Consider the following 19,720-nt stretch of genomic DNA (forward strand, 5'->3'; position numbering starts at 1 on the left):
ACATCACATTGTAATTTGTAAAACAATTGGCTGATAATTATAACATCATTTTACTAAATATTGATTTTTAGTTGTTAAAAGTGCAAAATATCCATATATAAAAAATAATTTTAATATTGCAAGTTTTTAATCTTATTAATTATGCAAATTGCTTTATATTTTATTATTAAATAATAAAAAAATAAAAATCTTAAAATTACAATAAAGTTGTTCAAAGTTGTATCTTGTTGCTCTATTCAGTAATATTTGCACAAATCTAATTAGAAATGCTCATGTTTAGAGAGAGATAAAGCCAAAGTTATGTTACTCTTCTCAATGTTTATATTGTATACTTAGTATGATTTAAGTGTCTTTTTATCTTCTATACTTAAAAATAACTATTCTCTCTCTCTCTCTCTTTCTGTATATATATATATATATATATTTATTTATTTATATGTATTTTTTTCTTAGTTAATTTCTTTCTTGATTGTAATTGTGAATTTTTTTAACAATTTGTTTCTAGTTTTATATTTTTTATATTAAGTAACAAGACATTGGATAGATAATAAGTCATCAGTCTTGTAATATATCTATATCTACATTTTGAAGTCATCTTATCATCTTGACAATAAAATTTATGAGATTTGTATCTTTACAATAAATATTGTATAAAATATTATATATTTTTTTATTTATAAATCTTTGTAAAGTGTTTTTTTTTTTTTTACTGAAAAATTTAATATATTTTTTGATTTTATGTAAAAGATGGTATATATATATTTATGCACACATGAAACCTACCTATTCATGTTTATATGTGATTTTTTTATTTTATCAAATAGGTTTCATTAAATAGGAATATGAAATAAAAACATTTGGTTTATTTTTTCCTACACTTATTAATGTAAAAAATAATAAATTGAACAAGAGAATGAAATATTATAAGTAAAGAAACTAACAAGTTTTTTTTGTTTATTTTTTAATGTCCATGAATATCATAGACACTTACTTGACATTACATTCTACCAAAAATACTTTAAAAATAATAAAATTTAAATTTAAATTTTGAATATTTGGGTCTTAGATGAATGTGATAAAACAATCACTCATACAAAAACTAATTGCCTTAGTTCAACTATTTTCATACAATAAAACAATCTTTTCATGACACGGAATAATTGGAACCCACGCATCCATGTCCAATTTTTCTATTAATTTTGTCTCATTTTGGGGTTGTGAACTTCCATCCAATAAAAGAGATTGTCAGCCAAGCCAACGAGAGGATGCCAGAAGCCACGCTGTAACATCCCATTGGTCGCCGTTCCCGCGTTTCCCAAAAGATCCCAACTAACAACGATGCCCTAAATGGACATGCTTTTCCAGAGCTTCTTTTCAAGGCAACTTTCGTCGTTCCCCTTGGAACCCACTGAGGAGAACGTGCTCTGGAACGGCGAGTGGGAACGGTGGATTCGGCTGATGCAAGCTCGGGGAACACATAGAGGACCAGCGGGAACAGTGAAGGGAACGAGAGAGAGCATGAAGACGGTGACCAGCCCCAGAACCGTGCACTCTCCACCGTCGACAATCCCAGTCCCATGACCGTGCGATTGGGGGATTGGGCCCCACCAATATTGGGCCCCTACCACCGAAGCTTTGTTCCAGGTCTAAATCGGTGCTCCCCTAGACCCGAGAATTTCTGCTGCAACTGCGAGCTGCTTTAGGGCTTCCATCTCGCTCGCACCGTCTGCCCGTGATCCCCACCACAGTTTGAGGACCTCTTCTTATGCTTTCTCTTGGTACTAGGAACTCGTATTTGTCTTCGATCTTGGACAGTGTGAGAGTCTAGGTTGGTGTGTCTTCTGTCCGTGGGGTTGCTGGGAGCTCGTCGCAGAGCTTCGTGCAGCTATGGTGTTCGCAGAGAAGCGCACCTCCATGGTGCCGGAGTTTCTTTACTCCACCAAGACGGCCAGGAGTGGCATTTCTGCCTCCAAGTCTTTGTTCCAAGCCCTGACGGCGGAAGCCAGCAGCCATGCTGCTCCCGCTTACACGGCCTCGAGCCTGTTCAAGCAGGTGGCGGGCGCCGCGAGAACCCCCGCCGGGGTGGCGTCACCACTCATGGTGCCGTCCGCGAGCGAGCGCAAGATTGTCATGTTCTCGGGTGAGTACTACCGCGCTTGCGCTGTAGGAGGGATGCTGTGCTGCGGGCTGACTCACATGGGAGTGACGCCCATCGACGTGGTGAAGTGCAACATGCAGATCGCCCCGGAGAAGTACAAGTCGATCTCGGGAGGGTTTTCGTTGATCGTGAAGGAGCACGGGGTGGTGGGTCTGTTCCGAGGGTGGGTGCCTACGCTGCTTGGGTACAGTGTGCAGGGTGCTTGCAAGTACGGGTTCTACGAGTACTTTAAGAAGACATACTCGGACATGGCCGGGCCGGAGAACGCCAAGAAGTACAAGACGGTGATCTACTTGGCCGGGTCTGCGTCCGCGGAGGTGATTGCGGATGTGGGGTTGTGCGCATTCGAGGCCGTGAAGGTGAGAGTGCAGACGAACCCGGGATTCGCGAAGGGACTGAGCGACGGGATGCCGAAGCTGATTGCGTCGGACGGTGTGAAGGGGCTGTTCAAGGGTTTGGTACCATTGTGGGGACGGCAGATCCCGTACACGATGATGAAGTTCGCTACGTTCGAGAGCACGGTGGAGGCGATCTACAAGTACGCGGTGCCAGTGCCGAAGAGCGAGGTGTCGTCGAGCTCACAGTTGGGTATCTCGTTCACGGCGGGATACATTGCGGGAGTGGCTTGCGCCATCATTTCGCACCCGGCGGACAACTTGGTGTCGTTCCTGAACAAGTCGAAGGATGCGACGGTGAAGCAGGCGATTGACCAGATGGGGTTGAAGGCGTTGTTCACCCGGGGGCTGCCATTGCGTATTATCATGATCGGTACATTGACGGGAGCACAGTGGGGTATCTACGATTCGTTCAAGGTGTTCGTGGGTCTGCCAACGACCGGTGGTGTGGTTGAGGAGCCTAAGAAGTAGAGGGTTGATCTGAATGCGTATGTATTTATTTTTTTCGTGCTACCATGAGGTACTGAGGATTTATTCAATCAAATTGAGTCGGGATGTTTAGTTACTATGTCAGGTGTGGGGATGACCTACTGCAGTGGGTTGATGAGTTTAGGATCATAGATTGAGGCCATAGAGATCTTATCAGCATCCCTTGTACTCCTCGGAGCTCGCATCGACCGACATTGGTGATTAGATAACCTGTCGACTGTTCATGACGCACAGGTTATTCAATGTTGAGAACGTTTTCATTTGCGGCCTGAATTGCGAATAAATTGCCATCACTAGAATCATGACATTGTCCCCCATTGTCTCGCATTGTGATCCAGCAAGTCACTCTGAATGTTGTCCGAATGTGCTGTATCTCTGATGACAACTTGGTTTTTCAAGTGTGGTCAGTGAATACTGGTGCTCACTATGTGACGCCGTGAAGGGAGAGGATTTGTTTGATGTGATAAGAATATAATGAGATTAGTTCGCGCCGAGCGATACAGAACCTTGATATTTCTCATTTTCTTCATGCACATTGTCATAGCAGATTATTGCGAAGGGCCATATTATATCCATAACAACTCTAAATTTTGTAGAGTAAATCTCTTGTGTGTATACAATACTCAATCTTCACATTGGTCATTCTTATTGCCCGATTCTGAATCTATCTGTAATGCAGGCCGAAAGCTCTGAATGATTCACCAATGAGTGAATCTGTGCCTTGTGAGGACCGTCTGGACTATGGGCGTAGATTCTCAACTTATTGTGGCTGGATAGTTAACTCAAAGCACAGCACATTCCAAAGTAACCTACGGTTGAAAGCATCAAGGTGTGGACTGTTAACCACAAAAACTGGTGAAGATCGTGACCAGTGATCTCAAGGGTAACAACTCTTAAATTTGTGGTGCAGGGGAGACTGTTTGAAGTCAACAAGGTGTTCAAAGTCTCAGGTTACACTGTTTACATTGTTTTGAAATGCTTCGAGGTGAATGACAATTGGAGCTGGTGGGTGGTGTTCAAAAATAGCTGTATCAGCTGACATGGGCATATTCAAATTTGGCAACTATCGAATTCTCACAAGAGACTGCACCGTGGACATGTGAAAGTCTGAATTTTGATAATGGAAAATCTTCGGAATTGAGGGCATCTTTGTAGCTGTCAATATGTGCTGTAGCAACATAATTGCAAGAAAATAGTAGTATTGAAGATCGAAGGCAGGTAGCGTGTATTCATGTACATATCACTAATGATTTTGTGTAAAAAGTGCATACTCTAAAAATGATTGTTGTGCAAAATATGTCGAGGTGTTAAGATTAGAATAATCACTATAATTGAGTTTTCTGTCAACCAAGAATTCTCCCAACTTGTAAAAAAAAAAAGATATTTCGATGATGATTAGGTAGATTGTTATGATTTTGGAAGGATTAAAAATTTATTTAAATTATAAAACTAGATTTAAAAAAAATCAAAAATTAAAAATTAAGTTCATGAAAGATAAATAAATAATCAAAAAAGAAGAAGATATGTTGCCTACTTAGCATTAGATTGTTTTAAAGATAAATAATAAATGACCTTACAACATAAAATAGATTCAGACAAATAGTTTGAAAGAGAATTGAATTTGTAAAACAATTACAAAAAAATTCTTAAACTCAATTTCATTTATTTATTTTTTACTACATGAATAGTGTTTTAATATAAAGACTATTGTTTTAGAGACATTAAAGACATTGTCATTCCAAACAATGTGTTTTAAAGACATTGTTTAGAATGACATTTAGTAGAAATCTAATTAATTATAAATACTAAAATTTCTATTTACTTTAACTAATTTGTTATCTACAAACTTTAAAAATTTATATGTTACTTTTGATACTTTTAAAATACCTGTTTATTGATTTTTTTTTATTTGTTAGATAAATATGTAGTTCAAACATTTATTTATTTTATTTATTTTATCTTTATTTTTAAAATAAAAGTATCAGTTATAATATAAAATAATTAAACCAAAATTAAAAATATACCATTAAAATTTATAAATAAATAATACTAAGCATTCAAATTTTTATCCAGATGTAAATAAAGCACTCTTAATTGTAATACATACTTTGACTAAAACATGTTGTTCTTCAGTTCACATACAATGAGATAATATAAGAAGATTTTTTGTGAATCTTCTAGGTAAAGTTTGATAGATTAATATACTAAACTTATTAAATCTTGCCTAAATAAATCACTTCATTAAATCAATGGTTTTTATTATTTTGTATAGCATACCTAAAAATATAATAAAAATATTTTATTATTAATTTTAGTATTCAATAATAAAACTACATTAAAACAATAAGCACCATATTATAATTATTGAATTTAAGGAAAGAAAGTACATAACTTTTGATATTTTTTAGCATTTTTAGTAGCTTCTTTCATTAAAGAATAATACCAAATCTTTAGGTGCTTTCTTGATATTTTTGTGCCATCTTTCACCATTGTTTTAAAACATTCTAAGATATTTTAAGGTCATGTGTTTATTTAGTAAAATTTTAAATGTCTATAATAATTCATGTATTTATGTCTATTTTTTCTTATTATTAATAATAAATTTGATTTGTTTTTTTTTTTGATTATTTTATAATAATTAATAAAAGATATCATATTCATTCACAATGTGAGATTTTAAAAAATAAATTGTACCACATTATTGTTTTAAATCTCTATCACCATTAACAATCTATAAATTTTACTATCAACTTAAATATCTTTTTGATAATTAGACTTTAATACTTAAAATGATTTTATTTTTATTTTACATAACTAAATTCAACCACTTTTAATTATTATTTTTAGATTCTATTTAGTCGCTTGCATAGCAAGAATTCTTTAAAATATTAAAGCTTAATTTAGAAAGAAATTCAATTATAAAAAAATCTGTAAATTATTTTAGAGTGATGCTTTAGATTTGTGGTGGTATAAAAAAATAGATTTATAAAATTGGAAGAATTTTTTAATATTTTAAAAAAGTAGTAAGATTATATATGAATAACACTATATATATATATATATATATATATATATATATATATATGTACATATATATATATATTTATCAATACATAAGTAACTACAAGACAGTCATTTAATTAAAATTAAAAAAGTAAAATAACACATTATTGTTTCAAAAATGAATTTTGTATGATTTTAAGAGTCTCAAAATTTTAAATGTTTTTGGAAAATTTTAACAATTCTTAATTGGAGGAAAAAGTAAGTTCATAGGAGCACAAGGAAGGTTAAAAAAAAAAAAAAAAAAAAAAAAAAAAAAATGTAGTAGAAAAAAAAAGATAAAAAAATCAACAACAACAACAAAGTAAAATAGACGTTTAAATTACAAAAAATCAGCATAGAACAAATTGTGTTTTAACAACAACACTAAGTTTTCAACTGCACTAAAAGAGTTGGCAGAGAACAACTATGAAAACTATGATGCAATGAATTTGGAACGAAGTTGAGATCCAACTACATTTTGCTTAATCAAAAGTGCCTCTACAAAGGTTTACTGGAACAAAACATGAGTCTAGACAGCTCTTCAGCACAGAAATTCATGTTTCTGATTGTCGCTGGTAATCTTACTTTGATGTATTTGCATCATCCGTCGATGTTGCCCGACGGTCATGCATAGTTTTCACAAGCTTCTACGGAGTTACGCAACTCAGCTAATGCCTGCTTCAGAAGGATGATGGGGAAAGAAACCTTCGGTGATTGGTTTGATCAGTCTCTCCTTCATTACCTGGACGCAACTTTTGGTTTAGTTTTTGCTTCTCCTACCTCTTGTGGTTCCTTGAGACGGACCCACAATTGCAAGTCACATGTTTCTTCTTGCAGGTCCAGGTCCTGCTGCTGTCCAATTCTTCAGCTGCAGCAGCTTGGTGATGTAACAGTGGGTCTCCTACGCCTCTTGCTCACCCATTCCATTGCTGGGATTGCAAGCGGTACGTGCTCAAAGGTTGAAGAGACGGATCCAAGAACTCTTCGCACGCCTCTTGGATCACCTGGGGGTCTCAAAACACAGTTTCACTCGACAAGGCACATCACCACCACATTCCGTGTTGTTGCATCGGACTTGCATCATCGTTTCCGTCTGCTGCATCATCCTAGCCAAAGGATTCTTTGATTTTTAAAGCCCACCGTGGCCGAGGGTGGTAAGCATCTGATATGAATAACGAGCCACAACTTAGAGTTGTGAGCAGAAATTCATTGATGAGCGAGGTAGAGATTGTTTGAATCACTCGAGGAAATGCAGACTTTGCTCAGTGAGTTGCATATCAATGAGCGTTAAGTCGTGTATAAAACGGATTGACCACAGGATTGGCTCTTAAAGAGAAGCTAGATGGCAGTGTCAATCGAAATCTGGTTCATTCGCAATATCATGATGACTGGCTGAAACTTCTCAAGTCCACAAAAAGCTACATGAAAATGGAACTAGTCCCTGGCCGTCGCTACACCAGAATGTCCTTGTCGTAAAAGTGAGTAGAAGATGAATTTGGAAGGGACAGTTAACAGATAGATTGTCTACGAGGTTGAATTCTCACAACGACACAACGTAGGACGAGTTCTGTAAGAGAACGTAGTAACAAAAGACGACGAGGTAGAAGCGATTAAGGTGGAGATTGGATGCCTCCGAGAGAGCGCCGACCGCCGAGGGACAACGGGTGGGAAGATGAATCTTCATCAAGCTCAAGTGGGAATTCAACATCTTCTGACGCTGCTGCTCCTCGTGCTAATGAGGCGAGCAAGGTGGCCCTGTTTTCTTTCTGCGTAGCTGCCATATATGGAGCATACATAACTCAAGGAGTGCTACAAGAAAAAATGTTAGGATCCACAACCAATCTTCGTTCTGTGTGCGATGGGTCATCAGGACTTGGTGGACGTAACTTATCTCATATCCGTTTTCAGCCAATTTTTCCGACTTATTCATCTTATGTCTTGGCTTACTGTCTTCAGATCAACAACGAGGTATGGCAAGGACCAGCAGCGGTTTGATTACCTCACCTTTCTCAACTTGACGCAGTGCCTCGTGTGTTTCGTCTGGTCGTTTATAAGTGGGTACTCACTGTATGCTTCCAACTCTTTCTACTTCCCGCATTTGTTGTATTGAGATCGTCTACTGTCTGCGCTATGTTGTGATTACATCTGACAGCTCTGTGCTTTTACATACAAGTGAGAATCCAAAACTAGAAAGCACCAAAATCCTTTTAAATTTCTTATAATATATTTAAATTTACTGTGAGCCTTCGTGATCTGAAAGGGGTGCATAGAGTCATTCTCTAGAATTGAAGTGTTTCTGAATGCGTAGATGTTCATGGGTGCTTGTAGTGCTGAAGATATGGCCCGGAGATCCAGGCAGCGAAGCACCAATCTTAGAGTACTGCTGGTGCAGCGTTTCCAATGCCATTGGTCCGGCGTGTGGGATGCTTGCGCTGAAGTTCATTAGCTTTCCTGCTCAGGTCAGCATTGCTAGACCTGCATGAGCTCCACACAATTTAATTAGACGGAGCACATCACCACTGAGGTCTTTGAATTTCCAAGCAGCTGCTATTTCTCTATGTCAATGGGCCTTATTTGCCTTTGGCACCCGTGAGCTCGGTGCTTTCCGCACCATAAACGCACTGTCAAAAGTCTACAGTTCAGTTCTGATTCAAGCCTACGTACACACTCCTGTGTTTTTGAGAGATATATCTTTCATGCACCGCAATTCCATTAGAACGCGCTATCAGTACTATTAACCTGGAAAGCAAGCCTTCCAAGAACGAAAACCGGTGTAGATGCTGCAAAGAGAACTGTTATTGTTCTGAAAGCTAGGTAGGTTGCAAGTGATGCATCCGAAGCCTTCAAGAATGGAAATCAATCTCGATTTCAGAGTAGCGTGCACGTCTCTCCTCTTCCCTGCGCTATGCAACGGCTGACATATATGTGCTTGATGCTGTACAACACCACAGGTGCTGGCCAAGTCTTCCAAGATGATTCCAGGTACCACCTCATTTGTTGTGGATACACTGATCGAAGCACATCATGCCAATTCAAGCAGCTAAGTTAAAACTCTACTTGATAGTGGAAGACTGACTCTGGGCGTGTCGCTGATGAGGGTGCGTGGCAGTAATGCTGATGGGAGCACTCGTATACGGAGTCCGTTACTCCATCCAAGAGTATTTGTGCACTTTTTTGGTGGCTGGTGGAGTGGCGGTCTTCGCCATCAAAGTAGCAATACATGCCCCACTCCTTTCCACCTCAGCTTTCTTTCTCATTCTTCATATGTAATCTTCCCCATCCACTCATATTTGTGGTCAAATGCTCCACTTGTTGCTCTTCAACACAGAATTAATAGCTGGATATATTTCAGGAGAGCTCCGGCAAGCCCGGCAAGATCGCCAGTCCAAATGCACCTCTGGGTTACACCTTATGTTTACTTAATCTTGCCTTGGACGGATTCACCAACGCCACACAAGATGCTCTAAGCGCCAAGTGATCACCAGCCCTTGTCTTTCTCTCTCCCGCTAATACAAATGCTTTATTCATCAACTGTCGGTATGGTGATTCACTCGTGTCACCGATCCGCGCATAGAAAGCTTACTACAGTCGATTTTGGTTGGGTGTTTGCGTTCGGACAGGTATCCGAAGGTGACTGCATGGCATCTGATGATGGGGATGAACCTGTGGGGTGCCCTGTATATGTGCCTGTTTATGTTTCTGGTGCCGGGTGGGGGAGGCTACGCTGCTGTCTCGTTCTGCCTATCCCACTCCGAGGCCGCTCGGGACATCTTCCTGTTCTGCTTGTGCGGGGCCGTGGGGCAGAACTTCATCTTCCTCACCATCAGCCACTTCGGGGCGCTGACCAACACCACCATCACCACAACCCGGAAGTTCGTGAGCATTCTCGTGTCGTCGCTATGGAACGGCAACGTGCTGTCTGCACAACAATGGACTGGCGTGGCCATGGTGTTCTTAGGACTCTCGTACCAGATCTGGTGCAAGCACCAGAAGAACACGGCCAGGCTCACGCCGGTCACTAACGACTACACTGGCGAAATGAACAGCGCCGCTCGGTCCAGATCAGCTACCAAGAGAGGGAAAAATTAACCTCACCCTTACTCGGTTTTCGTCCATGGTCCATTTCCCATAGAGGCTGTCTCATGCTCTGGAGCTATTTATGATATTCAGATGTGCAACGAATACATCCCCAACATACCCCATGAGGATTTTGAAGACTCAGCTATCAACCTGAAAATGTGGTTGGGACACGAGCAGATGAACCTAGTGTGTGCTGGCCTGCACGATCTCCCATAGCCCAGTATCAATTCTTATTTTGCATTAGAAAGGGTCCAAATTGAATTAGATGAGAAGGAAGAAACTTGTGGGTGGCGAGTCTGTCTCTGAACACACAAAGCTCACGATGCACCCAAAGACTTTCAGAAACCGTCACCGGCTGGCTTTTCTAGCTAATCTTTGATTCTACAGATGTTTATGAAATCTGAGGCAGCCCTTTGTAGAAATCTGCCAAGAGTTCTTCGGGTAAGAATTTGCTCCAGGATGCAACCAGTCCGAATATCAGAGCAATTCGATCGTATAAGACAAGTACAGCCTTTTTGACACACGATATTTGTTGTGCAAATCTTGAATCATTTCGGAAACTGAAGGCTACAATTCTGCGCTGGAGGTTTATACCTGCTGTGTAGCACCAAGTGCACAGACCACAAGTGTGATTTATGTCTAGCCAACGGACGTCACCCCATCGTGTCAACTTTTAAACCAACATTTCCCTGCTGCACATGTTCAGACTGGATCTCAAATCGGAATCTGCTCTGAAAAAAGGTGACCTCCATAGTCTTATGCCACGCACGTTCCAAAGCGCTGCCGTCACTACCAATGAGATAAAATCGTGTATCAAAACGACTGGCAAATGGTGTGTAGTCTCTCAGTTACAAGACCCACTAATACATTTCTTTTTAGTCACAATAGATGTAAAAGTAAGAGACAGAAGTGAGGGTTAATATTTCAAGTAAAGGTGGACTAGTTGGTCATTATTTGGTGCATAAATGTAAATTTGAGGTTTTTAAAATACTGCATTACAGATTTTATTAGTGAAAAAGATATTTCTTATAAGGTTTTATAGATAACATGGAAGATGGAGGTTTGGCACTCTATTCTTGCCATGAGTTCTAAGTATTACTAAAATAGAAACTTGATTTGAATAAAACCCTGTTTGTATTGTTGACTCCCCTTATTGTACTAAGTGATCTTCTATTTTCAAAATGGATGTGAAATTGTGCAATATTGGTGTATATTCCAATTGATAAGGGTTTAAGGTTTGAGATTTGAAATATTTTTTCCAATATGCTTTCTTCTTCGCATGCTTCCAAATATATATTTTTATGAAACTGCAAAAATAAACTATATATAGCTTGCTTTTAAATGGTCAAGTGTAATAGAAGTTATTAGTCTACAATTCGAAAGCATTGACCTTATTTGTTGCACTAGATACAAGGGTTAAAATGATATTGGATCTAAACTAGTAACATATCTTTCTTTTTTTTGATTTTTTGAATTTTTTTTTAAAAATTAATTGCTCTATTGAATACAAAATTAAAATTTTATTTATAAATTAAAAAATCAACAAATCATTTTTTTAGGTTATTATCATTTAAATATGTATATGAAATTTCAAAAAGAAAACAAAAAGAAAACAAAAAAAAACAAAAAAAAAACAAAAAAAAACAAAAAAAAAACAAAACAAACAAACAAACAAACAAACAAACAAACAAACAACAAACAAAATCGAAAACCAAAAATCTAAATAAATAAAGATATAAAAATAAAAATCTCTCATTTAACTTATATTATATAATTAATACATAATCAACTAATTATAGACATAATTAGTACCTTTGAATAAGATACACACTAATAATTAAAAAAATTAATCTAAAACTAAATACTTAAAAAACTTCTTTAAAAAAATTAAATAAAAAATAATTCTACAATTATTAACCATTAAAGTATTTAATTTTTTAAAATAAATTGATTTAAAAATACATATATTTTTAAAAATAATTTTACATGTATATATATATATATATATATATATATATATAAATATATTTGAAAATATTTAAATTAAATTAATTTAATTTTAAAATCCTCTTATCGTATGTTCCGCAAGAGAAGCTTCTCAACACCTGCCACCTCTTCCGCGAGCAGCCACTCCACCATCGACACGCGGGGCAAGATTCTGGTAATAGCCCCTCGCACGCTCACAGGGTATTACCATTACCTTCCCTATCACCGCGGCCACTATCGCTCCAGCGAAGACCAAGTCGTCGGACAGGGAGCTCCAAGCCAGGGAGGGAGGAAGGATTCTGAATCCTCGTCGCCAAAACGCTGGCGTCAAGCGGGTCGCTCGGATTCATAATTGTGGCCCCTTGTAGTCAAAAAAAGACCCATGAAGAATAATTTCTTCCTATTACGAATTTCGTGTGTTTGATTCTGATGAGGTGGGGCTCTTTTCCGCCGGAGTTGAAGTTTGATCATGAGGAGGTTGATTAGTTGGTTGCGAAGGACACAAAGTATCGAGGTGGTGTTGGAATCTTGCAGTTTCAGGAGACGAAAGACTTTTGTACATTTGTAATTTTGTTTTTTGAGCGAAAGAATTGCCCACTTGGGTTGTTGACGTAGACAGGGAGGGAAGGGAGAGGGTGGAAATTGGGGTGCATCCTTTGAGGTTTTGAGGAGATCTGGGTGTTTTGGAGCGTGACGCTGTTGTTTGGAGGTTGCGAAGTGGATAAAGCGAGAGAGCTTGTTAGCAGTAGTGGGGAGCGACAGGGAGAATGGACACGAGAGGGGGCATGGTAGCCAGGGGGGAGAAAGTCCTGAGTTGCAGCGGGGGAAGCTCGAGAGGGGGTTGGAGGTGGACGTCATGCGGTTGACGCAATCGGGAGCAGCGTTGGATTCGAGTCGCTTGCCGTTGCACAGTCCACTAACGTCGCCCTTCGCGCCGGATATGTCTGTCAAGGAGGTGGATTGCCTGCTCCTGTTCTTTCCCCTCCTGCCCTCTCCTTTTCTGGCTCCTGTTTTTGGCTCCTACTGACTTCGTGAGTTCTTTGAGGTGATTCATTTATGCCATTTCTATCCTCGTTCATGTCGTGGAATTGAATGTTGGTTGATCGTCGCATGCACTTTAGACACAAGAGTAAACCATGATTCCGTGAGGAATTTGGTGCATGTTTGCTTTTCTTTCGGGGAAGCTTGTGTCCAGTAAGAACCTCCGCAAGGCTCATTATTCGATCTCCAATTCGCTTGTGCTTCATTGATTTCACATTTTCCATGCATTCGATCACCATTCACTTGATTCTTTTATTTTTTTTCGTTTTGTAAGTACAACATTTGTTTTACCGTCCACGCCTGCGTATGAAGGAATCTTGTTAACATTTGTAACGTATCCACACCATGTGATTCTCAGTACTATGTTAACTCTTCTACCGAAGGTCGTTTGAGAATTTGAGAGCAATGCCAATGAGCCTACAACTACAAGCAATTTTATTAAGGCATACGAAAGGTTACGAAGTTTTTAATTTATCCATGAAACCGTCGAAGTGCAGACAAGAGTGCGACCTATTACATGCTAATTGAACACTTTTATACACCAAGTTGTAAGTAAAACGCAAAGCTGGTTCTCAATTGAATTAACGGCACGGCTGGGAAGTACCTCGTGTTAAAAAGTGTAATAGTTCTAAGAATGTGCCTACACTAGCTCCAGCTTTGGGGTGTTGTGACGCCACGAAGCTCTGCTTTGGATGAATAAGGCTCAGGAAATGAAACAGAAGGTGCAAGATCTAAAGAACATACGTCGACATTTTCTGCGACAGAAAGACCAATGTGCAGCTCTTGTTGTGGGACATTATTGCCATGACCAGATCATTCTTCAGGGAGGCGAGATTGTGTATAGTTTGGGGGGGGGGGGGGAGTCTGGATCTTTCATCACCAATGTGTTTCAAGCACTCGGTATGGAATCTCGGGAAAGGGAATTTAGAGTTTGTGTAGATATTTCTATGGTTGGAAGCATATTCTTTACTGTGGGAGCAGTCTCTAATATTTGTTGTTTTCCTAATTCAATGCACTAAAACTTGATATCTTCTTGCAGGTAGCTTCGAAGGTTGGGCCCGACTTCTTGTACTGTTCAAAGATTTCACACCCACCGAAAGTTATTGCAGACCAGAAAACTACCGAATTTTTCGCTGACTTCACACAAGAGGAGGAGAGGATTCTGAAGGCTGGAAATATTTGTGCTCCGATTGAATCGATGGACATTCCCGAAATGGATTATGAATTAGGTCTCGTGGTGGGAATTGCTGGTGGAGTGTTGCTTGAAACGTTGCAGCATATTGTTGACGTGGCCCGTTATGTAGTGGTTGATGTGCAGGTAAATTTTCTTAGTATTCTGCCCTTTGTCAAAATATCAGGTAATGGGTCAGAGATTGGGGTTTAAAAAGGCTAGCTAGAAAGGATACAACACGATCCACTAGAGGCTAGACTATTGAAATGCCTTGTGTTTAAAGCGATCCATCTCAAGGACTTTGAATAGATTGTTACACCGCCCAATGGTTGCTGTTATTTTCTTGAGAAAGAACGTTACAGAGCGATGAGGAATTTTTTGTACTGATAGACCAGCCTTTACCAAGTCTTACACCCTGTTCAAATTTCACGCTGATGTTTCCAGGCACTCACAAGGACCATCGATTCAGAAACTGGCCTGATTGGGCTTCAAAATTTGGAGGATACTATTTTTTATGACATGCTTGAGGACATTCATTTTTTGAAAGCAGCTCGTAACGAAGCTCTGTTCATCGATATCGAAAACGTGAGTCAAACGATGTGCCTCATTGTTTCTGAGGGAAAGAACGGCTGCAGGATTTACTCCAAAGACCAGGAGTTTTGTGTCCCTGCATTTCCTGCGATAGAAGTAGACCTTATAGGAGCTGGAGATAGCTTCTTGGCTGGCTTCTCCGCAGGCTTATATAAGGGCGTTCCTATGGAACAGGCGGTTTTAATGGGCAATTACTTTGGTGGCCTTGCAGTATCTCAAGTTGGAATTCCCCTTTTTACAGCCAGTCAACTTGAGGTACTATTTACGTTTTCATTTTGTGCCTTGTTACAAATCAGCTCTTACATAAGCTTTGGTAACATTATTATTGATTGGTTGATTGATCGATCGATTTATTTATTTATCTGCTAATGGCGTGTTATCGAAATTGATTCATTCGCAAAGTTCAATAATTTGTAGGGTTTCTCTCGGTATTCCATGTTTTGACTTGCTTGTTTCCTTGCAGTCAACGGATGAGACACGTAACGAAGTTCTCATTGAAAAAAAATCCGTACTACATCCGCACTGCACTTTCGGGCAGTTAGTGATAACTTGGACAATGGTACTTCAAGCAAAACCTTGAGATTGGCTGATTTAGGTACCAACATTGTTACGATTCCACTGCATGGTGGCATCCTCCTCGCAGCCAGATGGACTTCACCAGGGAGAATTGTTTTCTTAAAAACGTCTTGTACCATCTGTAATTGATAATTTACCAAGGCTCCTTCAGTACTTCATGAGCACCATTCTTGGCAAGATGAAGAGGGGATAGCGAGCAGTTTTCAAAGTCTGCCACCCTAGACTGTCCTTAATGATGATGAACATCTCTGTAGGCTGGTTCTTATCTAAACTTGGGTACCGCGCATATTTTGCGAATTGTACTTAGCAGTGTCATACTTTTCTTTTATTAGCAGCTCAGCCTCTACATAATTATAATTTATGCTGAATTACAAGTAAAATCAGGGTATAGATTCACCATTGTAAGAATCTGTTCATGCTTCCAATTTTGAGAGTTGATTCAACGTTAGTGTTGTTGATGATTGGAGAGGAAATGCGTTTGACTATCCACTTGGATCGACCTGAAAGGATGTAAGGGTCTGAGATGCTTGGATGCCTCATCGTCATTTTATATGAACTTGATTATGTGCATCCATACTGACACAATGTCCCAGGTTCCTCCCAACTTCAGTTCGTAATCCACTCAATGTCCTTGGCTCGTGGGGCTACCTCCAACTTCCACGTTAAATGAGTTATCGAATCGGTAACTTGATGTCCCATTCTGGGAGGGTGCTACCCTAGTCTAAAATTCGATCAAACATGTGCTTGGGACAGACTAGTCCTTCCAGGCCAAAGGGACCTGGGGACTAGAGATCAAACCGGCTGTTCTCAAAATGCTCAGTGACCTGGTGCACTTAACTTCGGAAGTTCAATGGGGAGAAAGTGAAGCTTGAGCAATCGATCGACATGCCCAACTCGTAGTCAGAAGTTTGCATTCCACTAAAGAAAACAATAAACTCTGATTTGGGAGTTCTTCGACGGCAAGTTGAGCTGGAAGGTTTTCTGGACATTTGCAAGCCCCTTGGATAATTCAGTCGGCATGATTACGTTTCCCCATCTTTGAATTACAGTTTTCTGTAGTTATTGAGCGCTTGGATAGGGACTGCTTCACATGGCGAATTACCAGGCATGCATTCAATGATCTCCTTTGTGCAATAGAACCATGACTTTTCACCTCAGGAAATCTGATGTTCAGGCCGCAGGTTGTAAGCTTTTTTCATCATTCACAATAAATGACGAAGGCGCGAAGCGATGTGCAATGAAATTGAAATTCAATAACACATTTTGTTATTGGCAATTTTTGAGAGTTGGCCATTCCATATGAAGTAAATTGAGGGTGGTGAGTTTCAGATCTGTTGAAATAATAATTATCAGTACGATATACTGACTGGTTTACATTCATTATAGGACTCGCTTTTTTATACAAGAGATCGCTGTCAATTTGTAATCTAGTCCTGAGGCTGTTCTCATACGTCATCATTTCTATTTATGCAGAGGAGCTCAATGGCTTATTCCTTTAGAAGCTTCTGTAGCATTCGAGAGTTGGAGCAATACCCCGCCCACTCCCGTTAAAATCCTTCATCCAGCAAAGCCCTTCGCCCCCTCTTTTCTCTACGCGCTCATCACCTCAGAGAAGTTCATGAAAGCATTTGTGTAGGACTTTTGATCTTACATTATGTACCAGCTTGCTAAGGAAAATTGACGGGACTGTATATGCAGTGCACTCCGCATCGGTAAGTTGCCGCGGTTGCGACGAGAGTACCGACACATGATACAGGCTACAAATGTAGAGATTATGTTGAAGATTGTCTAGGTAGCTGACTTGAAGAGCATAATCGCTAACCTCCCAAGACAGAAGTGGATAAATGAACCCGAAGAGTGCGTTACGTAGGATCCAAAGCTTACACCAGTTATACATTGCCACCCTGAACCATACGCCTTGTCAAATTGCTGCACAACCACCACCAAGTAACCTACAGTTTAGAGGATATTGTCAAAGTTTTTCACGCCCAGCAAAAGGAATACTATAATTTCCAGAGCTGCACTCAACGGGTGTATTAATTGTTTCCATCTATATATCCTACACTAGGCAAATAGAAAGTTGGAAGAACAGAAGATGGAGAGGCTTCTAGTTGGTGACGGTCAGACAAGACAATTTCAGGCTGCAGCACCTAACCGCCAGGGTTGCCAGAAGTTTACATTCTTGATGTAGTAAGCAACGTCTTTGTAATCGGTGCCCTCATGAATATCTAGTGCTTCGGTAGCAGCCCTGAGAGCATGTGACTGCAGCTCCTGCGGCATATCCGTTTCACCGACCACAACCTTCTCTTCCAACTTCGAAGGTTTAAATGTTTTCCTCCCATTCTTGGATTTTGCTTTTGGCACGGTGGTCAGCTCAATGTCTAGCATTCTGTCTGAAAAACTTAACTCACAGATTCTCCAGAACGACAACTGTTTCTCCTTCTGTCAGGCTGGTGCAGATACTCTGTATTATGAGGAACAATAAAGACCCGTTTCCTAATAGCGCATCCGCTTCAATAATAGCCTCTGGACATGTATGGAAGGAAGGAAGGAAGTCGGCATCACAAATGACACTGATAAGAAAAACCGACAAACCAAAGAAAACTTCGAATTCTCTACGAAGCTAGACCCCAATTGACGAGACCGATGCACTTCCTTCGCGTCCACAATTAGCTCTCGTTTGATCCACCAACGCCAAAAGAGGCAACGTCACGCACTGTCGTCTCGACCACGGCGCTGCTGCAACCAACCGCGACGAAACTGTCGACCCATCAAAACAAAAAAAGATCTAGCCCGCGAATACTCCAAGGTGAAGGGAGGAGGAGCAGGTATCTCCCTAGAAACCAGACTATAACGCAGCAGGGCTCCCCGAAGGAAGCCAGAACCACCTGGATTCAAGGCGGGGCGTCGCCGGAATCCGCTGAGAATCAAGGTCCAAGCATCGAAGCTCCGACCCCACACTCACAACGATCCTCGCCCTCAAAATCCGAAACAGTCGCACCTGGGCCCCTCGGATCGTTGCGCACGGCCGCTCGATCTCGCCCCCGCTCGCGCCTTCGCTCGCAGCACGCAACATCAGTGTCTCGCACATTCCGGCATGCACAGAAATCATGCCCGATTCCACTAATCGGCTTCCTCATCTCGTTTCGCTGGGCTTAGTCGACAATCCATCTGCGGGGTCCGCAATCAGCAGTTTCGATCCCTCGACTGATCGCAAGCGGCGCCGCTGCGTGCCCGCGGCGGGGGCTTCACCCCGCGCTCTGGCGACGTCGGTGAGTCAGCTTCCCCCACGGTGTGAACGGGGTCATTTCTCATTTGATTGAATGAATTTCGGTTCTCGGTTGGCATGGCTACGTCCATCCCCTTGGTAGGAGTCCTAAATTTTTTGTTGTTGTTGCGTGTTTTGTTGTATGTCCATAAATCACAATTGTATTGGATTGTTTCAAGTGTGTTCTAGAGAGGATTGTAGAGGCACCACTACTTGGTAATTTTTTTAAACATTTGGAGTTGAAATTTGCAATTTAATTAGCATGCTTAATTATGTTGGGAGTCATTGAAATCGTTTTAAAAACTACCCAAAAAATCATGTACTAGTGCAAATAATAGTTTTGAGAAATTCATAAAATAAAAATTACTGTCCTTGTGTGTTTAGTTAAAAAAAAAAAAAAAAAAAAAAAAAGTTATGTGACTTTTGTAACTTCATTAGTATATGGTAGATTATAGAGTTTGGAAAAATAAAATTAAAAATAAAAAACTATCATAAATTGAATTACTTATTTTAAAGTTTTTAAAGTAAAATATTATATCATTTTATTTTAGCATTAATACTGATAATATTTACTACTTATATAAATGGGTTGTGATATATAAACTTATACATACCATATATTTTTCTAGTATAGATATGTTTCCGTTTTCTTAAAAAACCAACTAAGCTAAAATATAAATTAATTCCTATAAATAGAAATTCACATCTTATTATTGCAGTACATTACCATGAATTATCTTTTGAAAAATACACTGAGTCATATTATATAAATAACACTAAGTCCTAACTAATAACAAGTAATGTCAAAATCAAAAAGGAAATATTATTTCTTTAATACCTTGATTTCAAATATGATCACACAATGACCAAAGAATTTTATAAAATTATTACATGTTGTGAATAATGGAATGATGATACCCTCA

The 19,720-nt window shown here is 39.6% G+C and overlaps 4 protein-coding genes across 7 annotated transcripts; 3 read left to right on the top strand and 1 right to left on the bottom strand.

Annotated features, from left to right (window-relative positions):
- The first annotated feature begins 1,647 nt into the window (after positions 1-1,647).
- LOC112288787 (mitochondrial phosphate carrier protein 3, mitochondrial) lies at positions 1,648-3,341 on the top strand. The gene has a single exon (XM_024533348.3). It carries the CDS (start codon positions 1,888-1,890, stop codon positions 3,022-3,024), a length of 1,137 nt encoding a protein of 378 aa, XP_024389116.1. The 5' UTR covers positions 1,648-1,887; the 3' UTR covers positions 3,025-3,341.
- Positions 3,342-7,088: 3,747 nt separating this feature from the next.
- Positions 7,089-10,688, top strand: LOC112289011 (UDP-galactose/UDP-glucose transporter 3). 2 transcript variants are annotated; one of them, XM_024533873.3, is made up of 7 exons: positions 7,089-7,907; positions 8,041-8,138; positions 8,413-8,543; positions 9,036-9,066; positions 9,182-9,294; positions 9,437-9,558; positions 9,705-10,688. In XM_024533873.3, exons 1-7 carry the CDS (start codon positions 7,711-7,713, stop codon positions 10,171-10,173), a joined length of 1,161 nt encoding a protein of 386 aa, XP_024389641.1. In that variant the 5' UTR covers positions 7,089-7,710; the 3' UTR covers positions 10,174-10,688. The 2 variants fall into 2 exon arrangements, with proteins under 2 accessions (XP_024389641.1, XP_024389642.1); XM_024533874.3 differs by having other exon boundaries at positions 7,091-7,907; positions 9,194-9,294.
- On the top strand, positions 10,255-15,937 carry LOC112289012 (uncharacterized). The gene is made up of 8 exons (XM_090253988.1): positions 10,255-10,350; positions 10,552-10,605; positions 12,351-12,485; positions 12,860-13,105; positions 14,231-14,509; positions 14,807-14,947; positions 15,165-15,208; positions 15,417-15,937. The coding sequence occupies exons 1-8, from the start codon at positions 10,255-10,257 to the stop codon at positions 15,493-15,495; spliced, it is 1,074 nt and encodes a 357-aa protein (XP_090110114.1). The 3' UTR covers positions 15,496-15,937.
- Positions 15,938-16,863: 926 nt separating this feature from the next.
- LOC112289013 (uncharacterized) lies at positions 16,864-18,438 on the bottom strand. 3 transcript variants are annotated; one of them, XM_024533878.3, is made up of 2 exons: positions 17,708-18,438; positions 16,864-17,458 (listed from the first exon to the last, which is right to left on the bottom strand). In XM_024533878.3, the coding sequence occupies exons 1-2, from the start codon at positions 17,915-17,917 to the stop codon at positions 17,318-17,320; spliced, it is 351 nt and encodes a 116-aa protein (XP_024389646.1). In that variant the 5' UTR covers positions 17,918-18,438; the 3' UTR covers positions 16,864-17,317. The 3 variants fall into 3 exon arrangements, with proteins under 3 accessions (XP_024389646.1, XP_090110332.1, XP_090110331.1); XM_090254206.1 differs by having other exon boundaries at positions 17,680-18,347; XM_090254205.1 differs by having other exon boundaries at positions 17,276-17,458; positions 17,685-18,347.
- Between the last annotated feature and the right edge of the window lie 1,282 nt (positions 18,439-19,720).

The sequence above is a fragment of the Physcomitrium patens genome, chromosome 11, assembly GCF_059467195.1.
Source record: "Physcomitrium patens ecotype Gransden chromosome 11, ASM5946719v1, whole genome shotgun sequence".
NCBI classification, from domain to species: Eukaryota; Viridiplantae; Streptophyta; class Bryopsida; order Funariales; family Funariaceae; genus Physcomitrium; species Physcomitrium patens.